The sequence below is a fragment of the Gastrolobium bilobum genome, unplaced genomic scaffold (genome assembly GCF_033153095.1).
Source record: "Gastrolobium bilobum isolate Gb01-03AN ecotype WA unplaced genomic scaffold, APGP_CSIRO_Gbil_v1 utg34682, whole genome shotgun sequence".
In the NCBI taxonomy this organism is placed as follows: domain Eukaryota; kingdom Viridiplantae; phylum Streptophyta; class Magnoliopsida; order Fabales; family Fabaceae; genus Gastrolobium; species Gastrolobium bilobum.
Genome location: NW_026895943.1, coordinates 48,850 through 72,631, shown reverse-complemented (window position 1 = coordinate 72,631; position 23,782 = coordinate 48,850). Strand labels below are relative to the sequence as shown.

At 37.2% G+C, this 23,782-nt stretch overlaps 1 protein-coding gene across 1 annotated transcript; it reads right to left on the bottom strand.

Annotated features, from left to right (window-relative positions):
* Window positions 1-20,615: 20,615 nt before the first annotated feature.
* On the bottom strand, window positions 20,616-22,796 carry LOC133296908 (uncharacterized). The gene is made up of 2 exons (XM_061495955.1): window positions 22,355-22,796; window positions 20,616-20,788 (listed from the first exon to the last, which is right to left on the bottom strand). The coding sequence occupies exons 1-2, from the start codon at window positions 22,794-22,796 to the stop codon at window positions 20,616-20,618; spliced, it is 615 nt and encodes a 204-aa protein (XP_061351939.1).
* Between the last annotated feature and the right edge of the window lie 986 nt (window positions 22,797-23,782).

Below are 23,782 nucleotides of genomic sequence, written 5' to 3'. Positions count from 1 at the left end.
TGGAATCTTGTATGGAAGAGTGCATATCTTTTGGCTACCCTAAGAGAACTAGGGATGATTTCTTATTTAGTCTTAAGGACAAGATAATCTAAGTGAGCACTCACATGATTTTCTTAAAGGAGGACTAGATAAGAAATTATAAGCTCTTAAGTTAGGTTATTCTTGATGAGATTTATCTCAGATCAAGAATTTTCAGAATCTCTAGAAGCTTCATCCACTGTTCCCTTGATTGTTCAAGAGGGGATAGATATATCTCTAAGTGAACAAACAAGAGAACCATGATTGGAAATTCAACATGATAATATATAAGTGAAACTAGTAGAAATATTAGTATCACATGTAAAAGAACAATATCAAGGATAAGCGGATCCTCAAGAAATTGAAGATCCATCATTTGACCCACTCTTTGTTTTACCTATAAATACACAAGGTCTAGTGCAGTACATTCGTAGTGGGAGAGAACCTTGTTAACTCTCAAGTTGTTTCTTGTTGAGTGACATTGATCCTACTAGTTACGATAATGCACTAGAAGATGTTGTTGATCAAGTGTTGCTCAGGCTGTGAACAATGAGATGAAATACTTGTATTTCAACTCCGTTCGGTCCTAGTAAAGACACCAAGAGGGGTAAAACCCACAAGGTGTATGTGGACATAAAAGGCAAAGGGAGGATGGACAGAAAGGTGAAAACCTTCAAAGCTAGCTTGGAGGCATTTTTTGCCAGACGCCATGCTTGGGTCTATCCAGATTCTCTTAGTTGCTATAAGTCTCAATTATGAGATTTCATTTTGGGAGTTGGATGTCAGGATATCTACATACAACAACCAAAAGGGTTTATAACAAATGAGTAGGAACACACGATATGCAAGTTGTGAAAGTCTATTTCATAGACTTAAGCAAGTATCCAGGTCTTGAAACATCAGTTTTGATCAGGTTATCAAAATTTTGATTTTGAGAGAACCTTGATGAATGATGTGTATTTGTATGTAAAGGATACAACGGAAGACAGTAGCTTTTCTGGTACTTTATGTAGATGATATGCTCCTTATTAGAAACAATGTGGAGGTAATATCAAGCATAAAGAGTTGGCTAAGTTAGTGTTTTGGTATGGAAGTACTTGGGAAGCCAATTATATTCTTGGTATAAAACTCTTATGAGACCGGAAGAATAAGTTGTTGGCATCACCTCAGACTACTTACATTGACAAAACCTAAAATTCAACATGAGAATTCTAAGAGAAGAATTATAATTCTCATATGTGGAATTCATCTTCCTAAGCAGTGACCACTTCTAAGAAGGAAGAATGCATGAGCAAGATATCTTATGCTTTGGCAAAGGTAGACTCACGCATATCATGTTGGGCGTTAAACCAGACATTTGTCACGTAGTGGGAGTAGTGAGATAGTACCATTTTGAACCTAGAGGAATAATAGATTATTGTTAAACATGTACTCAAGTATCTTTGAAGAACGAGAGATTATATGCTGGTATATTCTAGTGGGAGTCTTGAAAAGCTGAGTTTTCAAAAATTCAGTTATTTCAAGTGGATATTGACTCAAGAAAATCAACCTCGAGCTATGAGTTTTTCACTAAACTCAGATAGCATTAGAGGTGGATCTTGCATACCCAGTTACTAAGAGTTTGTCTGAACTTGTGTTTGAGAGGCATGTTACTTCTTTGGGTCTTAGGAGGATCCCAGACTTGCATTAAGCAAGTGGGAGTTATTGGTTTCATTGTGCTCTTGGAGTAAGACGATGAAACAATAAAATAATTTTCTGAATTTTATAAATAAGGTTTTATTTATTTATTTTGCGCACTATTTACAAACATAAAGGTCCGGATCAAATTGTGGAGTATATGATCATATGGATACGTTCATGGAGGACATGATCATAGGTTCTCACAATTGATGAATGGAGTCACAGCCGTTAAATAAAGTTGGGCACTTTATTCAGGCTGCAATATTTTATGAAATGTTTTTGTCCGAATCATTGTAAAATATTGGTGTGAATTAACATTTACATTGAAAGGATCAAGGAGAGATTTGATTAAGATTGTTTTTCTGTCATAAGGTATCAAATCTCCAGTTAACTATAGTTATGTGATTGCTCTTAATCCTGAGTTTATTATAAATAGGTAATCAAATAGTTTTCATTCTTTGATTTACCAACGGGTGAGGTTCGATCTATTGACGGCCAATAACTCAGTATTTTGGGAGTGAGATTATTTGATTATCGGTATTTATGAGATAAACAACATGGAATTTGTAGGATATGTCCCCTTGATATGTTTCGGTACTTGGATATTAAAGACACTGGCCAGTGCATGTAATCCATCAGAGAAACTATCATAGTCAAGGGAATAAATAATTGATTGAGTTACAGAAAACTTTTCAATCAATTATAGACATTCTACAAAGGGGCGATGCATATTCATGTTATAAGTGTTGTTAATCTTGGAGTTCAAGTTCGGGCTTTTAGTGGAGTAGCACCGAATTAGATAATCATTTGTTGATTATCAGGAGCCTTGATTAATAACATATGGTAGATCCCCAAGCTAGCTTGAGACAAGGGATGGGGTATTTTTTGGATAGATGATGACTTATGGGTTACATGATCTTGGGTTTTACGACTCAAGTTTGTACCCAAAAGAGCAAGTGGGAGATTGTTGGGTTTGCTCTTTTACTAAAGCTCAAATGGGTTATTAGTATGAGAAGAGCCCAAGGAACCTAAAGCCCAATGAGCTAGGGTTTCTTGGAACCCATATAAATAGTACCTCTTAAGTCATCAGTCTCCTAGGTCTTTTTTGTGAGAAAGAGGCAAGCTCAGAATCTAATCAGTGTCCACACACTTCCCCTTCCTCCTCGAGAGATAGTTTGGAAGATCTGCCACAGTCCAGCTTCAAGGAGGTTGTTCGTGCTGCGGCGCTGAGGTGAGCTGTTCGTGAAGAGGAATCCTACAAGGGAAGATTCTACACGAGACCTGCGCACCGAGAGGCAATTGTGAAACAAGGATGATTCGGTAAGCATACCAATGTACTAGGTCCTAAACCGCTTCCGCATAAATCTAAGATTTCCTACAATTGTATCTTCAAGTGGAGTGGACATCCCCTCACTCTAAACTTTATTTTCCAAGAAATCTTTTATTTAAAAAAAAATCTTGCTGCGTATGCTGCTAAATGTGAACACTAAACCTTAATATAGAAAACCTCTAATATTGAGGTGAATTCTTAAAACGTTTTACTTCAGTAATGATAATTGCAACATTTTTTCCACACTTTCATACAATAGATATGATAAAATATACTTTTTTTAGTGAGACTTTTTTTTTTTTGATAACATTTTTAGTGAGACTTAATGTGTCAAATACTATATTTGTCTACAATTATATTACCAAATAATATAAGAGATAATAGCCAACTATCATCTCTTTTATTTGTCTACAATCCCTCTTTTTTATATTTCCAGCTGAAAAATTCAACTATTATATACTTATGCTAAAAAAATCCTATCATGGAGAGATTGAATGAAAAAAAATGTTGTGTGACAAAAAAGTAAATAAGGAAAAAGGAGAATTTTTTTTCAAAAATATAATAATATAATTATGGAGATGCAGGAAATGAATCTTTCAATCAAAGAATCTCATCACCTTAGCTATATTACTCATCATTTCTCATTGTTTTATCTGTGAGTTGATATCAAGAAAGATTCGCCATCTTTATTCTATTTATATTAATTGCTCTCAATTAAATTTAATTGTATCCAAAAAAAAAATAGAGTGGTTTCAAATTCTTCTAGATTGGCCGGTTGAATTTGTATGGTTCCTTTTACACTTAATTTTCATTTATTTCCATGCATGACTCTCACATTGCAGACCATGTTACACAGCCTTACACTGTAGTGGAGCAGACATGATAGAAAATGATTATGATATCATACTTTTCATGGGAATCTTCTTTCATGTTATATGTAATATCCCCTCTCGAGCCGATTCAATTAACATACATATGATACTAAAACATGCATCAGTGGAAGACTTAACTTAATATCCTGCATTAGCTTACTAACTTACAAGCTAACTTTTTCCCTTATTCTTCATTTCGTTTCACATGATATACATGTTGCCTATTTCTTCTAATTTACATTTATTTGACGGAGACAAAAATCGGACAAATGGATATTAAATCTCACTCTCTTAATCTATACCTGATATATGGTCCAACAACAGACCTAATACCCATCCATGGGCGCATGCATAACTGGCTCCGAGCCACTATGTCTAGCAGCATACATATCTCAGCACGTGCACATAACTGAACCATCTAGCCACGGTAGTGTCCTTGTCCCGTAAGGCTCTCCGGTTAACTGTTTCCTGAAATCATATCCCCCAAACGGGGTTAGAGACGAATCTCTAGTAAGCTCCAGGTTTATGCAAAACTCTTCATACCCTGGGCTCACTTCCTACATGACAGTCAGATACATAATATACAAAACACCATATAAGCAAATATCATAGCTGAACAAGCATATACACATATCTTATCAAAGATGCACGTAGTATTTCCCAAGGGAGAACCCCAAGCGGAAATCAACGCACGTAACAAATATCATAACTAAATTGAGCATATATACATATCCTATCAGATATGCACGTAGTATTTTGAAAGGGAGGACCCCAAGCAGAAATCAACGCACATAAGTTCATTTACGAAAATCAACACAATTATCACATTAGAACAAAACATATCTTATCAGAGACGTACGCAGTCATTCCCAAGGGATGACCCCAAGCAGGAGTCAACGTACGTAACAAATATCATATACAAAATCATCACAATAATCACATCAAAACAAAACATATCTTATCAGAGACGTACGCAGTCATTCCCAAAGGATGACCCCAAGCGGAAATCAACGCACGTGTTCCCAAGGGAGGACCCCAAGCGGAACCAGAACATATCAGAGGTGTACACCATCAGTCCCGAGGGATGACCCCAAGCAGACATCATTGCACATAGGATCAATGGCTAGAGATCATGACATAACAGAGGTGTACACAATCAATCCCAAGGGAGGACCCCAAGCGAAAATCAGTGCACATGTTCCCAAGGGAGGACCCCAAGCGGAACTCAACATATAACAGATATATACACAGTCAGTCCCAAGGGAGGATCCCAAGTGGACATCAGTGCATATAGAATCAATGGCCAGAGATCTTTACAGAAATCACATCAAAACATATCAAAGTAAACATATCAAAGTAAACACATCAAAACATATCAAATTAAACACATCAAAACATATCACATCACATCATCATATAGTTCTATATGAATGCATCTATATCGTATATGTCATCTGTGAAACACGGACACGTCTTTTAGGGGAAAAAATGCGTGTCGACACGTGTCCGGCACGGACACGTTCGGACACGTTTGGACACACGTCCGATACGTAGTTGACTTTTTAGGACACGTTGACTAGTGGGACACGCGAATTTGACCGTATCCGACACGCGATCAACCTAAATGGACACGTTTTGGGACACGTTTTGCATTTTTTTTGTAAAAAAAAAAATTATAATTAAAAAAAATACAAAATATTTAATAAAAATCAGAAAATCTGAACCCTATTCTCCTCCGATCCTCTCTCACGCTGGAGGCTTTCTTCTTCGTTGGCGGTGGAGGAAAGTAAAAAGAAGGAGGTCACCAAGGAAAAGACAAGCATGTTGTCAGGAACGTGAGGAGTGGTGCTAACCGATGACGACGGTGAGGATGAGGCCATGCGAAAAGCCCTAGCTGGTGAGTGAGGTGAAAGTGCAACAGATTTGAATCTGAGTTGAGTGAAAGATAGAGATGGTGTTGAGAAGTGTGAAAGCAGAACTCTCTTCCACTTCCCATTCTCGAATTTTGTTCTTTTTTTTTTCTTTTTAATTTGAATTCACTTTTCTCTTTAGATTTTTGGCACTTTGCATATTCACCTGCGTTTGGGAGTTGGAAGAACAGTGAGCGAATGAATATTCGGCATATGCGAGAACTTGGGTTAGTGTATTTGTGCAGCCAATTAGTGTCCTACAACTCAGATTCTGAATTGTATCTATTCATATTTTTTTCTTCTGTGTTTTTTACTAATTTCTCGGATAACTATTTCTACTCCTTTTTGTTATATCAATCTCACGTTAATATTTATAAGAATTTCTATAATAAGAATATCCTATTATTTGAAGAATAAATTCATTAATTTTCTTGCACGGTATACTTTGATAAAAATGTGTTTTTGATTTTATTATTTTATTTTTTTTGCTATATTTTTTCATATGAATTTTAATTATTTTTTAAACATACCATACCTATTGTAATGATTGCTTTAGAATTTTATTTAATATCAAAACGTGTCCCAACGTGTCCAAATATGACATTTCTTAGAATTAACGTGTCGGCGTGTCGTGTCGTGTCGTGTCCCGTGTCCCGTGTCCGTGTCCGTGCATCATAGTATGTCATACATATCATACAACTTGACCACAGTCCGTACACTATGGCGGAACACAAAGTAGGAGCAAACCCCATAGACATAGAGCTTACCTCTTAAAGCTGTGTAGATGGCCTACCCGACAACCGAGTTACCAAGCCTCCTCTGATATAGGATCCTCAACAAGACTCTTAGGCGCACCTAGAATAGGGAATCCAAACAAATATCAATAAAATGGTTCAAAGCCAAGTAGTTTACCAGACACACCATTTATTGATTTCATCTTTTACTTATCAAATCTTTTCTTTACTATTCATACATACGGTACTGTTCCTCTCTACAGTACTATTCATGTATATGTCACTATTCACGTATACGATACTATTCAAAAATACGATATATTTAATTTTCCAAATATATTTTCACCGTTAAAATTTTCATCTAAACACTTTTCTCAACATGAGTTAAGCCTCAATCAAGCTCTAACATGCTCATTCAAACCAAACTTTCAAAATGAAACCCTAAATTCAATCTTCCTTTAAACTCAAAGAAAACTAGGATTTCTTAACATAAACTTACCTAGAACGAAGGGAAAAGCTTACTTCAAGCTCAAACTAAACCCCAAATTTCCATGAAATTTGAAATCTTCGGGGAAAAATATCTCTCTACAGTGAACCACACCCAAAAATATTGGTACTAATGGATTCCTCTCGAAATTTCTCACAAGTTTGGCTTTAGAATAGAGTGATTTGGAGGTCTCTAGCTCAAGTTATGAGCTTTGGAAGATTTTGGATCAAAACCTCAATTTCTCTTCTCCTTCGCCTCTGTCTCGCGTCCGTGGAAGAGAAGGGAACAGTGACTCGCTTGCGTCACTTATATCAGTTGCCAGCGGGTATACACTTATCTATCTATACACCTCCATTCATTACCACACTTTACCCACTGGATTAGAATATTTTTCTAATCATATTTCTAATTTTACTTTCACTTTTCGGGTAACTTTGTTTACCCGCATTTTTATCTCTTAACTATCATTTTAACTCTTTTTTTCACCAAAAGTGACTTTATTTCTTTTTCTTTATAATTATCCTTCCATATTAAATCCATAATTAAATGTGAGGGTTATTATACTATAGATACCCTCACTCCTCATGAGAATAGCCATTTTCTTCTCCATTGCAGACCATGTTATACTCTGCCAAAGTCTCTCCTCGTAATGGTATTCAAAAAAAAAAAATCTCTCCTCATAAGTTATAATTGAACTCGTCACCTTCTCCTTGATCAGCATGCCTGAGACTACCAGGGTGACCTCCACTAAGCTATAAATCATATTGTCGACTCACATTCACCCTTTAAGGAACACATCCCTCTTCCTGCCCCTTAACCAATGCACAAATAATACCAGCCAATTCAAAAAATTCATGGCTTAATTCATCAATAGCACAATAAATTAGAAAAATAAATTTTAATTTATTTAGTAAGAATTCATGTTATGAATTTGACCGCAAAAAGATATACATGATCAAAACATTGAAGTGGATTTGAAAATGACAGCTTACACTCATTATCAATCACCTCTTACCACTTCATATTTGTGAAACTTTTTATGAAAATATTTTTCTTTCGCAAAATAGCATTTTCCTTTTAATTTTTTTAAAATTTTATTTTGAATAGATAAATGTTTATTATTATAAAATCAAACTCTAACAATGAAAAACAACAAATACAAGAATTTATTTTAGGAGTCAAATACTTTTAATTAAAAGCATTAAATGCTTCCATAAATTAGTTTTAGAAATTAGGTGCATTTTTTTAGAATGTGAAACAAGTTCTTGCTAACGGTAAAAAAAATTTCTTTAAAAGTGGGTGTTCTTATTTCACTTGAGGGTTTTGGATTGACCCCTTCCGATCATATTTTTCCTAAGATGAAAGAAAAGATAGGTAATTTGTCTTTTCAAAGCTATCATCCCACAAAAGAAAATTTTCTTCTTGTAAGCTCTGTTCCTAGTAAAAAAAAAATAGTAAAATCATCTTTCTTATTCTTTTTTCATATCCCACTGCGAATAGAGATGTTCACTTCTTAAAATATTCTATATACATAGACGCTAACAAGGGAAGGGGTCAAATTCATCTGGACTTGAGCAAGATTAATTATAATGACAGCAAGTATAATAAATAAAATAATTCGAAAAGAGAAAAAGGATATGAGATAACTGTAATGGATGCATCAGATGAGCATGAAGTGATTGATATTACACCTTTAAGACCAAAACTTCTTGTTTCAAATGGCAAATCTATAAAACTTGATCAAATGTTAACAAGTAATCTTAACGAGGGTGGGTTTGGTCAGGGAAAAGCAAATATAACACTTCAAGATATATTATTTTTGAAGAGTCATTTGCAGATAGATGAGAACTAGGTACCTTTCTAGATGTGTGTGGTGATTAATAAAACGTGAAAGGTCCTTTATCAATAGTTTTAGTCTAACCCATTTACTTTTTCTCTCTCTTAAATAATAAGAACCTTATTAGTTAGTGATTATATAATAATATGATACTAGTTTATATGACAATTAATTATATATAATTGATTACTAATCAATTATTCTTAATTGGTTAGTAATTAATCACATTCGTTGCAATCCAATTAATTACTTATTACTTCACATCCATCGATCTCTTCATGTTTGTATTCTACTGTGTGTTAATGTAAATCAGTTCTCGGTCGTCAGCAGATCTTAAGGTTTTGTTTGGGAGTTGGTTTTAGGAGGGGAAGGAAAGGAATAGAGGGTTTTAGTAAACTCTTCCCTTGTTTGTGAGTTTAAAAAAATAAGGGGAAGAAATTAGGAATTTTTACTAAATCCTCCAAAATCCTCCTTCTTCTTAAAATTAAAGTTCCTCCAATTTGGAATGTTTGAGGGGAAATATTAAAAATTACTTATCTATCCTTAGCATTAAAATGTTTAAACTACATGATTGTGAATCATTTTTAAATGCGATATTATTAGAAAAGTCTCAAATACCGACAGAATTTATTGACAAAAAATATTTCATCAAAAATAGTGATGAAATTTTTTATGAAAATAATAAACGTCAAAAAATTTCCGTCAAAACTAAAGACGAAATTAGAGACGGAACCAGATTTTGCCATAATCACTAACATAAATTTTGTACGGAAAAAATAATTCAGTCAAAATTATTGATAGATTTTAAATTCCGTCGAAACTTTTAACGAAAATATTTTCGTCCAAAATTTTGACGAAATACATTTCCATCGAAAAGTTTCGACGTAAAACAATTATGTCAAATTTTTTTACGAAAAACATTTCCAACAAAAATTTTCGCAAAAAAATTGACAAAAAATATTTCCATCAAAATTTGTGACTAAAAACATTTCTGTAAAAAAAATTGATGGAAATTTGTTTTTGTCAAAATTCTTTACGGAATCTAAATTTTGCTAAAATATTTCAGAAAAAACATATTCATCGAAATTTTTGACGAAAATAATTTTCATCAAAATTTTCAACGAAACACATTTTTATCGAAAATTGTTGACAAAAAAGAATTTCATCAAAATTCTTAACAAAATTTAAATTTCGCCGAAAGTTTTCGAGAGAAACATTTTCGTTAAACTTTTTGGCAAAAAAAAATTCTGTCGAAATTTTTAACGAAACACATTCTCATTGAAAATTTTCAATAGAACGCATTTCTGTCCAAAAATTTTGACAGAAAAATATTTCCGTTAAAATTTTTGACGGAAAATATTTTGACAAAAAATTTTGACGGAAAAAATATTCTGTCAAAATTCTTTATAGAATCTAAATTTCGTTGAAAGTTTCGAATGAAACATTTCCGTCAAAATTTTTGATAAAACAATTTCTGTCGAAATTTTCGTCAGAACATATTTCCATCGAAGTTTTGAACGAAAAATGTTCCGTCAAAATTTTTGATGGAATTCTTTTTTTCGTTTAAAACATTTGATGGAGGAAATCATTTTCGTGAAAACTTTTGATTGAAACTAAATGTCGTTGAAAATTTTGATAGAAAATCGGTTGAAAAATTTCGTCGCTTTTTGACGAAAAGTATTCCGACGAAAAAAAAAATTTAGTGACGAAATTTTCAACATTTGTAATGTAGAAATTTTATCGAAAATATGATTTTTTTTGGTGCTGTGAAAAGTACATAAATATATTTTTACAAATTTTAAATTTAACTTAATTTGTAAAATATAATAATTATATTAATTTTAAAAAAAGAGTAAAATGGTAAAAATATGTCATTAACTCTCAATTTTCCTCCTTTAGCATTTTTTTATCTCCCAAACAAGGAAAGAGAATACCCTTCAATTTCCTTCCCTTCCTACTCCTCCCTCCCCCTTGGATCCCCTTCCTTCCCTTCCAAACTCCCAAAGCCTAAGAATTCTTAATAGGGGACTACAAATTTTGTTAATGAATTTTTCGCGGGCAATTTATTCATAGTGCTGAACTAAAATAAACATAGGAAGTAGGGAACGGTGTAAGTAGAGACAAGTGAGTTAAAAAGACGTGTAAGGTTAAACAAGCAGCTTAAATCAAATGCAATTCCACGTGTCAAATTCATAACCTGAGATTAACAAGTACTTAAAAATGTCGCCAAACTGTAGCAATGTGCTTTATATCTTATGTGATCTATGGTTTAGTTTTGTCTGTTTCCAAGCCCAAAATAAGAAAACACCTTCACTAGTAAAGATGATTAATCGAATCCTCTTCCTAATGCAAAAGGAGACTTAGATAGCTCCAAAGGAGACCGTTAATTAAGATTCTTATTTGGTACCGGGGTTAATCTCCATGTGTGCTCCAACATATCCTGTTGGGTAGTGGTTGGAAGTTGTTGGATGCAATAGTATGTGTTATAACATAATCATGCATGTGTATATTGTGTGGTGTATATGTGTTTATATTGTATCTCTGGCCAGTAGATAGATTGTCATATTTGCCGTATGCAATAATTGTAGCTTATAGCTAGCTAGTAAATATCACTAGCTAATTGATATGTTGGATTCACAATGTTTCAATGTTTCTCCATAGGGCAACGTCGTTATCAGTTTGTGGCAAACATGGAACCATATTCAAAATGCAAAATTATTCTTTTTGGTTAAGAAGTCCAAGATATTTCACATCATATGAATTCCCATCCATGTAGTGCCTTTTTCCCCCCTAGACATGAATAATAGCTCAGTTGAGCATATAGCCATCACCTTGGATGCACGGCTTCTTATTCCCATTCCGCACGCATTTAAAGAATATAGAAGACATTGAACTTTTGCACTATGTGTACATTATTTCAACTACCAAGTTGGGATAATCAGAAAGAAATTCCCTTACTTTGATTTCATTTTCAGCACAAACACTGACACGTATGTAAGAACATTAATTAGTGAGAAAAAGCTATAACTATTTTTTCCTAGTGGGCTCCACTTTGTGCGTGAGGCAAGAACACTCACTGTATGTAAACTGTGTTAGGGTAAGAGAGTAAGATTCTTTACAATGAAGGTTTAAAAGTCACACTTCAAGAATGCATGAGAATGACCTTTTAAATAGGCCTTTGTGGCCATGGCTGGTCTAAAATAAATTTGTTTGAATCCAAATTTCCTTAATCAACTTATTAATTGCATACAGACTTGAGCCAAAACTCACATTTGGAAGGCTTCACATACAGCTTCTTCTCCTTCAGCACTTGCAGAACAATTCTCAAATGCTCCACATGCTCCTCCTCCGTCTTGGAGTAAATCAAAATGCCGTCAATGAAGACGATCACAAACTGATCCAGATACGGCTGGAAAATCCTGTTCATGTAATCCATGAACACAGCAGGTGCATTGGTGAGTCCAAACAGAATCACCAAATACTCAAAATGATCATATCTCGAACGAAATGCGGTCTTAGGGACATCCTCTGGCTTCACCCGAATCTGATGGTATCCGGACCGGAGATCAATCTTGGAATACATGCAAGCACCCCTGAGCTGATCCAACAGATCATCAATCCGAGGAAGAGGATACTTGTTCTTGATTGTCACCTTGTTCAGCTTCCTGTAGTCGGTGCACAATCGCATTGTCCCGTCCTTCTTCTTTACAAAGATGACCAGTGCTCCCCAAGGAGACACACTCGGTCGAATGAAATCTTTCGCTGATAGATCCTCAATGTGCTTCTTCAGCTCTACCAGCTCCGGTGGCGACATCCGGTATGGAGATAATGAAATAGGCCCCACACTAGGTAACAGATCTATGGAGAACTCTATCTCCCTCTGTGGCGGAAACTAAGGAATCTCCTTAGGAAACACCTAGAGGAATTCCCTCACCACAGGTATGCCAGTGATATCCTCCTGTGTCCCACTCACCAAACCTCCCAACATGACGTAACCAAACGCCCCAGCTCTCAAGGCTCTCCTAGCCTGTAGCAAAGAAATGTATGGCGAGGAACTAGCTGTGGAATCACACGGAGACATCACCACACGCTTGGCACAACAGTCAATCAATGCACAATTTATGGACAGCCAATCCATGCCCAGAATAACCTCCAAGTTGGCCATCGGCAATCCTATCAGATCTACCAAGAACTCGCAGCCATCCCACTGAAACGCTACATCACGATGAACAGTGGTCGCATCACACTTTTCTCCGGTGGCGGTGGTAACCCGCAACGGTGGAGAAAGCACATCAATAGGCAACTCAAGCCCCACAGCAATCGGGGTTGCAACAAGAGAATGTGTAGCCCCAGAGTCAAACAAGACATCCACAGGTGAACCACCAATGGTAACAGTACCTCTAACAAGGTTCGAAGCTCGATCCGACTGCTGACGATCCAGAGTATAAACTCTCCCAGAAGATGGTAACACTGCCGGTGCTGAAGTAGGTGGAAGGGGAACCATCTGAAGTGGCACTGCCTGCACTGGAGTAGCCCTCGCCGTCAACGACGGACAGTCTCTGGAGAAGTGGCCCTCCTTGCCACACTGAAAGAAAATCAACTGACCGGTAGAACACGGCCCAAAATGAGTCTTCCCGCATCCCGAACACCTGGGAGCAGGAGGTCTCGCTGCACTCCCCTCAGCAAAAGTCCTCTTGAACTGATTCGGCGCCTGCCGATCTGCCATCTGTTTACCTTTACCCTTGTTCCCAAACTTCCTGTCTCTCCAAGATGTGGAGCTACCAGCTGCTACCTTCGTCGCCTCTGCAACCTTGGCCTTCTTGGCCTTACTCGTGCTGTAGAAATCCTCAATATCACGACACTGCTGAACCAGTGTCCCAAAGTCTCTAGAAGCAGAACCAACAAGGTAACCAGCAATATCCTCACTAAGTCCCCTGCGGAACTTAGCAGCCAAGAATGTAGGAGTAGGCCTCGCCATCCGGAAGTGTGCAAACTTCACCAACTGGTTGAACTTGGCCAGGTACTCGTCCACAGATAGCGAGCCCTAAACCAATCTGTCAAACTCTCCCTGCTGCCTCTCCTGAGCGTCATATGGAAAGTACTGACCCAAGAAGAAATCCTCGAACAATGGCCACGTCATCCGATAGCCCTGCATCTCGTAAATGTGAGAAGTGTTCGTCCACCACTCGTGGGCATCGCCCTCCAGCATGTAAGTAGCGAACATCAGCTTCTGCGGATCTGTGCACTGCATGACCCGAAATATCTTGTCCAACGCCTGTAGCCAACGCCCCGCAGCAACAGGATCAAAGGATCCATCGAAGGCAGGTGGCTTATGCTTACGAAAAGCATTCAACCGGCATTCGATCTCATCTCGATCCTCAACAAAAACAGAGACGGTCTGTATGGCCCCCGTAAGGTGACTGCCATCACCCATCTGACTCTGAGAGTCATCCTGCAGACTGGGTGGAGGTGGTGGTGGTGGCGGAGGAACATGGCCAACAGCAGGACCATTCCTCATCTCCTCCAACATGACTCTAAACATCGTCATGTTCGCCAGACGGTTGGCCTCCAGCACGTCCTCAGTGGCCTTCCTGTTCGCCTCTTTGACGGCGTCCAGCATGGTCTGGTTTGCCGTTCTCATGGCCTCCTGGTCGGCTTGTCGTGTCGCCTGCATCTCAGCCAATGCAGCCATGACAGGATCGGGCTGATCCTCCGAAGTCTCGCGGGTCTTACCATGACTCTGCACAAGTTACACAAATTATGAGTTGATCAGGCCCACGCAATGTGATCACATATGCATTATCATAATAATACTCGACGGAGCAAACACACAAAACAGACACAACCAAACATCTTAATCATTGCAATACATACAGGCTTTTCCCTTGAACCGTTGCTCTGATACCATAAAATGTAACACCCCGTATATATCCGATAGTGTTATCATTACATCGTATTAAGCTACGCTTAATTAAAAATGCGGAATATTCTTTTTCTTTTCAATTATGACGTCATTATCAATTACCAACTTGATTACTTAATCAATTTCATAAATATCGCCTGAATGTAAATTGCAATAAGACATCTATTGAAATACCTCAATATAACATATAAAGTGAGTATCTAAGTCACGGCATTACATCACGTAATCCGGACAATATCCTGATACATTAATACAACTCTAATAAAAGCAAGACATAACAAGTCTACGTGGCATGGACAATCCCCATGCTCACCAAATCAACAGCGTCTCAACAAGATTATCCAAAATCATAACATGAAGCAAAAGCATAAAAACATCAAGCATATCCAGCATCCAACATGTCAGCATATAATGTCATCATTATCTAACTCAGCTCCGGCTCCTGCCGCCTGAGGTCTCAACATTACCTGACCCTGAAATAAGCATTCCCTAAACGTGGGGTGAGATCTCAAAACCAGAAATCTCAGTAAGACAAGGGGTCCTCAAGGATCTTCCACCCCAAGCTCACTTACATGTGCAATATAAGTTCTAAAAGCATTTATATCAATATAAGTTCCAAAACTATGCAGTGCAATAGATATTCATGCCATGTGTGTTTATCACTATTCTTTTTTTTTTTTTTGATAACATGTTTATCACTATTCTACTGGCCAGAGAATTGCAGGAATACGTCTATACCTACATGTAGTACAAGGAACACCGCTTGCACCTCACCCACAGCCTCACCATCTTGTATGTACCACATACTCAGGCTTACCGTATAGGTGGAACACCACATGCATATCATGAAGGCACTAGTATATAACAACTCAATAGCATTTCCAAAACATCAAAAGCATGTAACACAGCATGCATATAACCATACCCCCATGGGACATGGTGGAACCACAACATGGCTAAACCGAGGACACGAAAGCTTACCTTGCAAGCTCACTATCCAATGCCAAGAGTCCTCACAGCTCAAGTCCAACACACAGCAGATCACAATCTGATTTAGGACCAGCAAGTGTATCAACATACATAGCTCAAAAGCATTAACATAAAGACTACGTTCTCCTTTAACGATTTACGTCTTAAGGCTTCCAACAAACCCTCAATAGCCTACTGTACTCACAGCACAACTACTGTTCTTCGAAATCCCAGAATATCCGGATATTTCTCGGGACATATCCGGATATGCAATATCCGGATATTTCACGGGCAGATATCCGGATATTTCACGACAGAATGCAAAAACTACATTTCGTGAAGATATCCTTCCAAGGTTGGGTTTTTACCGATTATAAACACTTAAACATGCATTTCTAGGTGTGTTTGACATTACCCAACGTTAAGTTATCATCTTTTAGCCTTTAGATGCATCAAGGTTCCATTTTTAAGCATAAAACTCAAGTTAAAGTGTGATGATCATACCACAAGTCCAAAACAGAGGATGGAGATGCTCTTGGAGCTCACCAACAGCCCCTCAACTACTGACCACACAGGGTGTGTGAAAATGGAAGACAAGCAAGGCTCTTCCTCACCAAAGGTGGCTCCTTGGACCTCAAAAATGAAGCACAAGGTTCACTCACTCCACCAACCCAAAGTCAACCCCCAACACTCCCTCAAGCTGACCTCCTTACTCAGAAAAAGCACCACAAACCCCTTCCCAAAGGTGACTCTCCCTCACACAAGTGTTTAAGAGAAGCTTTCAAGGAAGAGAAAGCCTCAAAGCTCAAGAAATGGTGAAGAAAGGGATGAAACAGTGACACAATCAGACCAGCCATCAAAACCCACGAAGAAGAGGCAGTTTTCTAGGGCATTGTGCCCTTAGTAAGTGTATATATAGCCACTTAACAATTAAACACGCAATATTAACTTTAATTGCTACGCTTAACATTTTAATCTCAAACTTTGGATTCTTAACCTACTCAATTTTACAAGAATTATCATATTTTTCTTATATTACCTTTCCGGTAGGCGTTTTTCATAGCCAGTATCAGTTTCTGGCACTATTTCTTATTATTTGGACTTGAAACTCGTTTTACAAGTCCTATATATTATTCTAGTAATTATCATGCACTTACATTAATTTTCCGGGATACTTTTTCGGTCCGCATTTCTACCGACTAGCAGAACCGGTATCTGCACTTTTCTTCCGAAAAACGACTTTCAGCATTCTGAATCACTTACTATAATTATTAAGGCCTCTTATTAATTATTAGGGTCAATTATGGAATCATTTCCTAATTTTGCATAATTAAATAATTAAATATCTTATTTAACGGTGCGGGTTCTTATAGATACTAGTCTTTCTTTAACAATAAAAGAGATAAAGAAGAAGATCAGAACTTGGGTATCAAACCAAGATTCCTACATCCACACACAAGAAAGTTATGTTACCAGGAAATCTTCGCACAAGAATGTCACCTTATTGTATCACTGAAACCTCCTTCCTTCATCAACCACCGAAGCTTCACTCTTCAAGAAAACCACCAATCAGTGCACACAACCAGCACAAGAAAAACCATAAGAAAAATAGCTTAGTAATCATGATTATCAGGTTAGAAATCAGGTTTCAAAGAGAAACTCTAGCATAGCTTGTACAAGAGATTTTGCAAAAGAATATCGAAGTGAGAGAGAGAGAGAGCAATTTCGAATGAATGAATGTGAGTAACAACCAGATATCATATATTAGGTGAAATGCAGCGTTTTTGGTAAATGAAACAGAAAGAAAAAGTTACCCTGAAGTCAGTAAACATAACAGTGCAATATGCAAAGGCTACTTATGGAAATACACACGTATGCATATAACAAACTCCACCTTATTTCCATAAGGTAGCACGCAAGAACCAGATAATGGAGATAGCCTCCTTGACCCTACATTCTCAACAAGATTGACCCAGAACCTTCAACAAGCTTAAGGCATCCATAAACTTGTTTACAGTAACGGACTTGGTGAAAATGTCTGCAGGATTCCACGAAGTGGAGACCTTCTTCACCTCAACCTGTTCATTAGAGATAATGTCTCTAATAAAGTACAACCTAACATCTATGTGTTTGGTCTTTTCATGAGAGGCACTGTTTTTGGACAAGTGTATTGCACTTTGTGAGTCACAAAAAGTCTTGGGAACATCCTTACCAAGTCCTAATTTAGATACTATACCTTTAAGCCATAAGGCTCTTTTAATGCCTCGGTTAGTGCAATATAATCTGATTCAGTTGTTGAGAGGGCCACCACATGCTAGAGATTTGATTTCTAGCTAACTATGTTCCCTCCAATAGTAAAGACATAGCTAGTCACTGATCTTCTTTTATCTAGATCAGCTGCATAGTCTGCATCACAAAATCCTTTAACATCAAACAAATTAGTACCATCAGTAGTAAAATTTAAATAGTTATTGTAACACCCCGTAGTACTCCAGTTGTTAACATACATGGTAATATAGCGTACACAACGAAAGAATTTGTTTTATTACATATGAAATCGTCTTATAAAAATATGAGTTAACTTTTTCCAAAACATTTTCTAAAAGTATTTCCAAAAGCGTTCACATGAGATATTGCATAAGCATAAATTCTAAACCATACATTTACTAACTAATCCCATTAGCCATTATTAGTGGCTATTGACTAACCAGATATGACAACAAGTGTCATTTCTGCTAGAGTCTCACAAACAGCATAACGACTATTTAACGGATATCTGGGAGATAAAATCTCACTCAATAATATAAACCTAATAGATGCAGTTAATATAATCAGAAATCTCACAAGTCCCACACGGACTGTGATCCCCTCAATGGGTCAATACATACGTCTAAATAAATCCATAACAAATACATAATTCTCCCATAAGCTTATCAAATTAAAGTTATGAGCATTATTACACAATAAACATAGTCTCAAAATAATATAACTTTAGCATGTTAAAACACTATACATGCTATCAAATAAAAATATCCAACTGGAACTCCACTAGCCATGTGCCTAGTCCTTGCCCATGAAGGGCTCACCACTATGATAGGTACCTGAAATGATGTCCCCAAGAAGAGTGAGATAACAACAATCTCAGTAAGCTCAAGGTTTATAGAGAATCCTCTATTCCCCTAAGATCACTTCCTGCATGACAAGTTAGATATAAAGCATATATATAATCATACATCATAAACATAGCATCATATCTCATTATAAACAACTATTCAAGGACTTAAACCAAGAATAGCCAACATCCTAACATGTCCAACATGCCTAGTGTGCAATAAACCCCAGAGTCCAGTCACATGCAGTCTACACACAAATATCTATAAAGTATGAAATAACTTCACGGGAATGACCCAAGAAGCCTACATACCCAATCACTGGCCAGGATCCTCATAGCATACATCACCAGTGCATCATAACATAATGAATCATATAATATCTATATGAATTTGAATGAATGCACATATACAACATATCTCATACCTTCATACAATTCAACCATAATATCCACCATCATGGTGGAGCCACAAGAGAAGAAGAATATCCTAAACACAGAGCTTACCTCAGAGAACTCTACACAAGCCCACTTGCCAAGGCAAGCACGTATACTCTAACTCAATGTCCTCACAAGCAGGTATCCCTAGGCACACCTAGAGTAGGAATCATGCATATCCATTAATTATATATTAATCAGTCAAGTAAATATACAAGACTTAACCATTTATTGATTCTATTTCCTTTAAGACACACCCTTATGTTATAGTCTTCATGCTTGTCTTATTTCCATTTTTCATACTCATATGCCAATAATATGCCCAACACAAGTCTAGACCATTAATTACATAATTACATGTTTTAGCTTATATAAAAGTGTTACCTTACAACACAAATAACTATGTGATTTAAGCAATTCAATCATCTTAGAACCAAACTCTATGGCAACTAAGGTAACTAGGAATATTTTTAACTCATCGTAGCCACATACATCCTTCATGGACGTGACATACATTGGGTACACAAGTTGTTTATTTGTTACCTAAGTCAACAACAACTCATTAGACACTTATTCCACAATAAACCTCTTAAGTTAAGGCTCTTTCCACTTATCTTATGACTAATCAAGACATTTATCATCACTATATGTCATTCATAACCTTGAACATTAATTCACATTAGAATCCTAAGACTTAAGTCCATAACTTATGACAATTCAAATAATCATAATCTATTTCTCAAAGATTATTCACATTTAAGCCTTTTTAACTTAATTAATTATACTCTAAGCCACTAACTCAAAGATCAACCAATTTAAGGTCATAATTCCTTACTTGGCTGTGGCATATAACAAGGCTAATCATCATGGAAATTCAACTCACATTTCAATCCACAAGTTGCATTAATCCTTCATCATACAATCAAACCCTAATTCATCATCCTTTACCACTTTGCAACCTAAAACCCTAATTAACTTGATATGGCCGAAATGTATATAGGCTATTTCCTTATAATTTTCCATCATTTAATTACATACCTATGAGGATTCACACTCACCTTAGGCTTAAGTTATCATTTTACCCCTTAATTAGGTTTAATTAGTAAACCTTGATTAGGTTTAGTTTGAAACCCTAAGTGAACATAACTTTAGGATTCCTCGTGAAATAGCATCGTAAAAACTATCAGTCAACAGCGCTGAAATATCATACTGCAACACAGGGTTATGTCATACCAAAACAACATAAAACATCATAATCCATGCAAAATAAAATTAAAATAAAGCATGTAAAATAAATGGCCAAGGTGATCAATCATCCATCTTCTCATCCTCTGAATCACGAACTATGGCTGGTGGCATGACCGTGTCCTCGCCATCATCGTCCTGGCCATCAGTAGCTGGACCTATGCTAGCCTCTCTATGTGCAGCATCGTATGCATCCTCCTCCTTGTTTCTCCTTATAAGCATTAGCAAAGAATTCCCTGCAAATATCCTCCCTAGTCACCACTGGCAAGGTGCAAAAGTTCCTCCAACCCCTCCTAGTAATATTGTTGTAGAAATCGGGATGTTGGCCCATGGTGAGTTCGAGAGTTCTCTCCTTGCATACAGCTTTGCTCAAGATGTGAGTATGGTACCGCTACTCATGAGCCGGAGATTTGAACCGTTGCACATCCACTACGGGAGGTTGAGAGCTAGAACCGGCACCGGTTTGCTTGGTGCCTCTGTTTCTCTTGCTTCTTCCTGACATCCTGTACTCAGAAAAGTATTTGCAAGTCAATATATAGCATTTTGGGAATTCCCAAATTTATGATACATCATGCTTCTCATGTAAATGATTCAATCTTAATCACCAAAATTTGAAAGGCATTTTCACTCCCAGATTTGTCTTTAAACATGTATACATTATGGAGATTGTAATGAATCCATCATCCTTTGTAGTATTTCATTTGGGAAAAATTTATTCAAGAATGAACCATTTTTAGGAAAATAAAGGAATGATGCTAAAATGGTGAAACACTAAAATCTTTATCCCTTTATGTATTCCATAATTTACATAATTCAAAAGCTGATATCATGACTACACAACAATGCAAGGATGAACTCTTTTTTTTCACAATATGCAGTAAGTCTATGCAAATTAGTTTGTCACTATCTCACTTAGTATAAGTCTAGAGTTCATAGTGGCATTTCATCGAACAATTTTTGTGCATGACTTAGATGACATAATTATCATGTGATGCTTGTGACAATCATGATGGATGAGAAGAGTGTGTGTATAAGAATCCTGGGTTAGTTAAACTTAGCTCTCAATTTGAAATACAAGCAATCTATTCCCAAACCCCCAATTAGCATTGCATGAACCCTAACCACTAAAACCTCAATCGGATGTTTCCCAAAACCTTAGTCAATCAATTTCAAGGAAAAGAATTAAAATTATGAATTGAGGAATGTGGAAGAGGAAGCATACCTGATGATTCTTCAAAGTTGAATTGCAATCACTCAAAGAAAGACAAGAAAACTTGTGAGGGAGTGACGTGTAGTTGAGAGAGATTGAGAGTGAGAAATGGGGAGTGGGCAGAAAGGGATGAGGGAAAATAAGGGTAACAACTTTTAAATAAAAAATCAGGACCGCAGAAGCGCGCTCGAGCGGCCAATTTCGCGCTCGAGCGTGTTGTTCGAATTTGGATTTTCCTTCTGTGAGCGCGCCTGAGTGCTGGATTGCGCGCTTGAGCGCGTTAAGTCAGGGAGTAACCCCTGTGAGTTCCATCTAGCGCGCGTGAGCGGCCATAGGGGCGCTCAGGCGTGCTGAATTCCCCAAAATTATATACTTCCTGGATTCACGCGCTTGAGCGGTCATTTGCACGCTCGAGCGTACATTTCGTGACTCAACTTCTCAATTTTGATCACCTTAACTAACTATCTAATTTTTTTTTGTGTTTTTCTTAAAAAATTGAAGTAAATGAATTATGAATGCAATAAATCCTAGGGTTACCTCCCTAGTAGCGCTTGTTTTACGTCATGAGCCTGACGTACCTGGCCCATTTTACCAGTCCTGTATGCCCACAGTGCATCATCAAGCTTCTTGGACCAATCTTTTCTGGAGCTTCCCACTGTTTTCTCCAAGATACGTTTCATCTCTCGGTTGGAAATTTCCACTTGACCACTTGTTTGCAGATGATATGGTGTGGCAATCTTATGCTTCATGCCGCATTTAGCCAGTACGTATTCCACTTGTCTGTTGTCAAAGTGGGTTCCTCCGTCACTTCTGATTGCTCGCGGTACGCCATATCGAACGAATATGTTTCTTTTCAAGAATGCAATGACCACCCGAGCATCATCAATAGGAAGGGCAATAGCCTCAACCCACTTGGAGACGTAATCAACCGCAACCAAGATGTATTTGTTGCCATAGGAAGGAGGGAAGGGTCCCATGAAGTCTATTCCCCATACATCGAAGATCTCAACCTCCAATATGTTGTTGAGGGGCATTTCATGTCTTCTGGAGATGTTCCCCGTTCACTGACATCTATCACATGATTCAACGAACTTCCTTGCATCTTTGTAAAGTGTTGGCCAATAGAAACCACTCATCAGCACCTTTGCAGCCGTTCTTTCTCCTGCGAAGTGTCCACCGTAGCTGGAACCATGACAGTGCCACAGGACGTCCTTCATCTCTTCTTCTGGAATACAGCGCCTTATTACGCCATCAGCACATCTGTAGAAAAGGAAGGGTTCATCCCATAAGTATTTCTTGACGTCATGTAAGATCTTCTTTCTTTGTTGCCATGTGAAGTCTACTGGAATTTCTCCTGCTGCTTTGAAGTTTGCAAAGTCTGCAACCCAAGGAGGTGTACTTGTTGTCTTTACTTCCTTTGGTTGCGGATCCGAGATGACATTGATAGCCATGATTTGCTCATCTGGAAATTCCTCTTTGATCTTCAGCTCAGGTCCGTCTTGAAGATCTTTTTCTTGAATTCTGGAGAGGTGATCAGCTACCAAGTTTTCTACACCTTTTATGTCTTTGATCGCCACTTCAAATTCTTGAAGGAGCAGCATCCACCTCAGTAGTCGTGGCTTTGCATCCTGCTTATTCAATAAATACTTTAAAGCAGCATGATCAGTGTATACAATTACTTTAGACCCCAGCAAATACAGTCTAAATTTATCAAATGCATAGACAACTGCTAGTAACTCTTTTTCAGTGGTTTTATAATTCATTTGTGCATCATTCAGAATTTTACTAGCATAATAAATCACATGCAACAATTTATTCTTTCTTTGTCCTAAGACAGCTCCTATGGCATAATCACTAGCATCACACATTAATTCAAAAGGGAGTGTGAAATCAGGTGCAGTGATAATAGGTGCAGTGGTCAATTGATCTTTTAAAATATTAAATGCTACCAAACATTCGTCTGTGAAGTTGAATTCCTCATCTTTGACCAATAGCTTGCATAGTGGTTTTGCTATCTTGA

Excerpts from the sequence above, each read along its gene's own strand:
- LOC133296908 (XM_061495955.1), bottom strand. The coding sequence starts at position 22,796 with ATGCCCCTCAACAACATATTGGAGGTTGAGATCTTCGATGTATGGGGA. Across the intron at positions 20,789-22,354 it reads ACTGTGGGCATACAGGACTG|GGAATTCTTTGCTAATGCTT; the intron begins GTAAAATGGGCC and ends GGATATTTGCAG.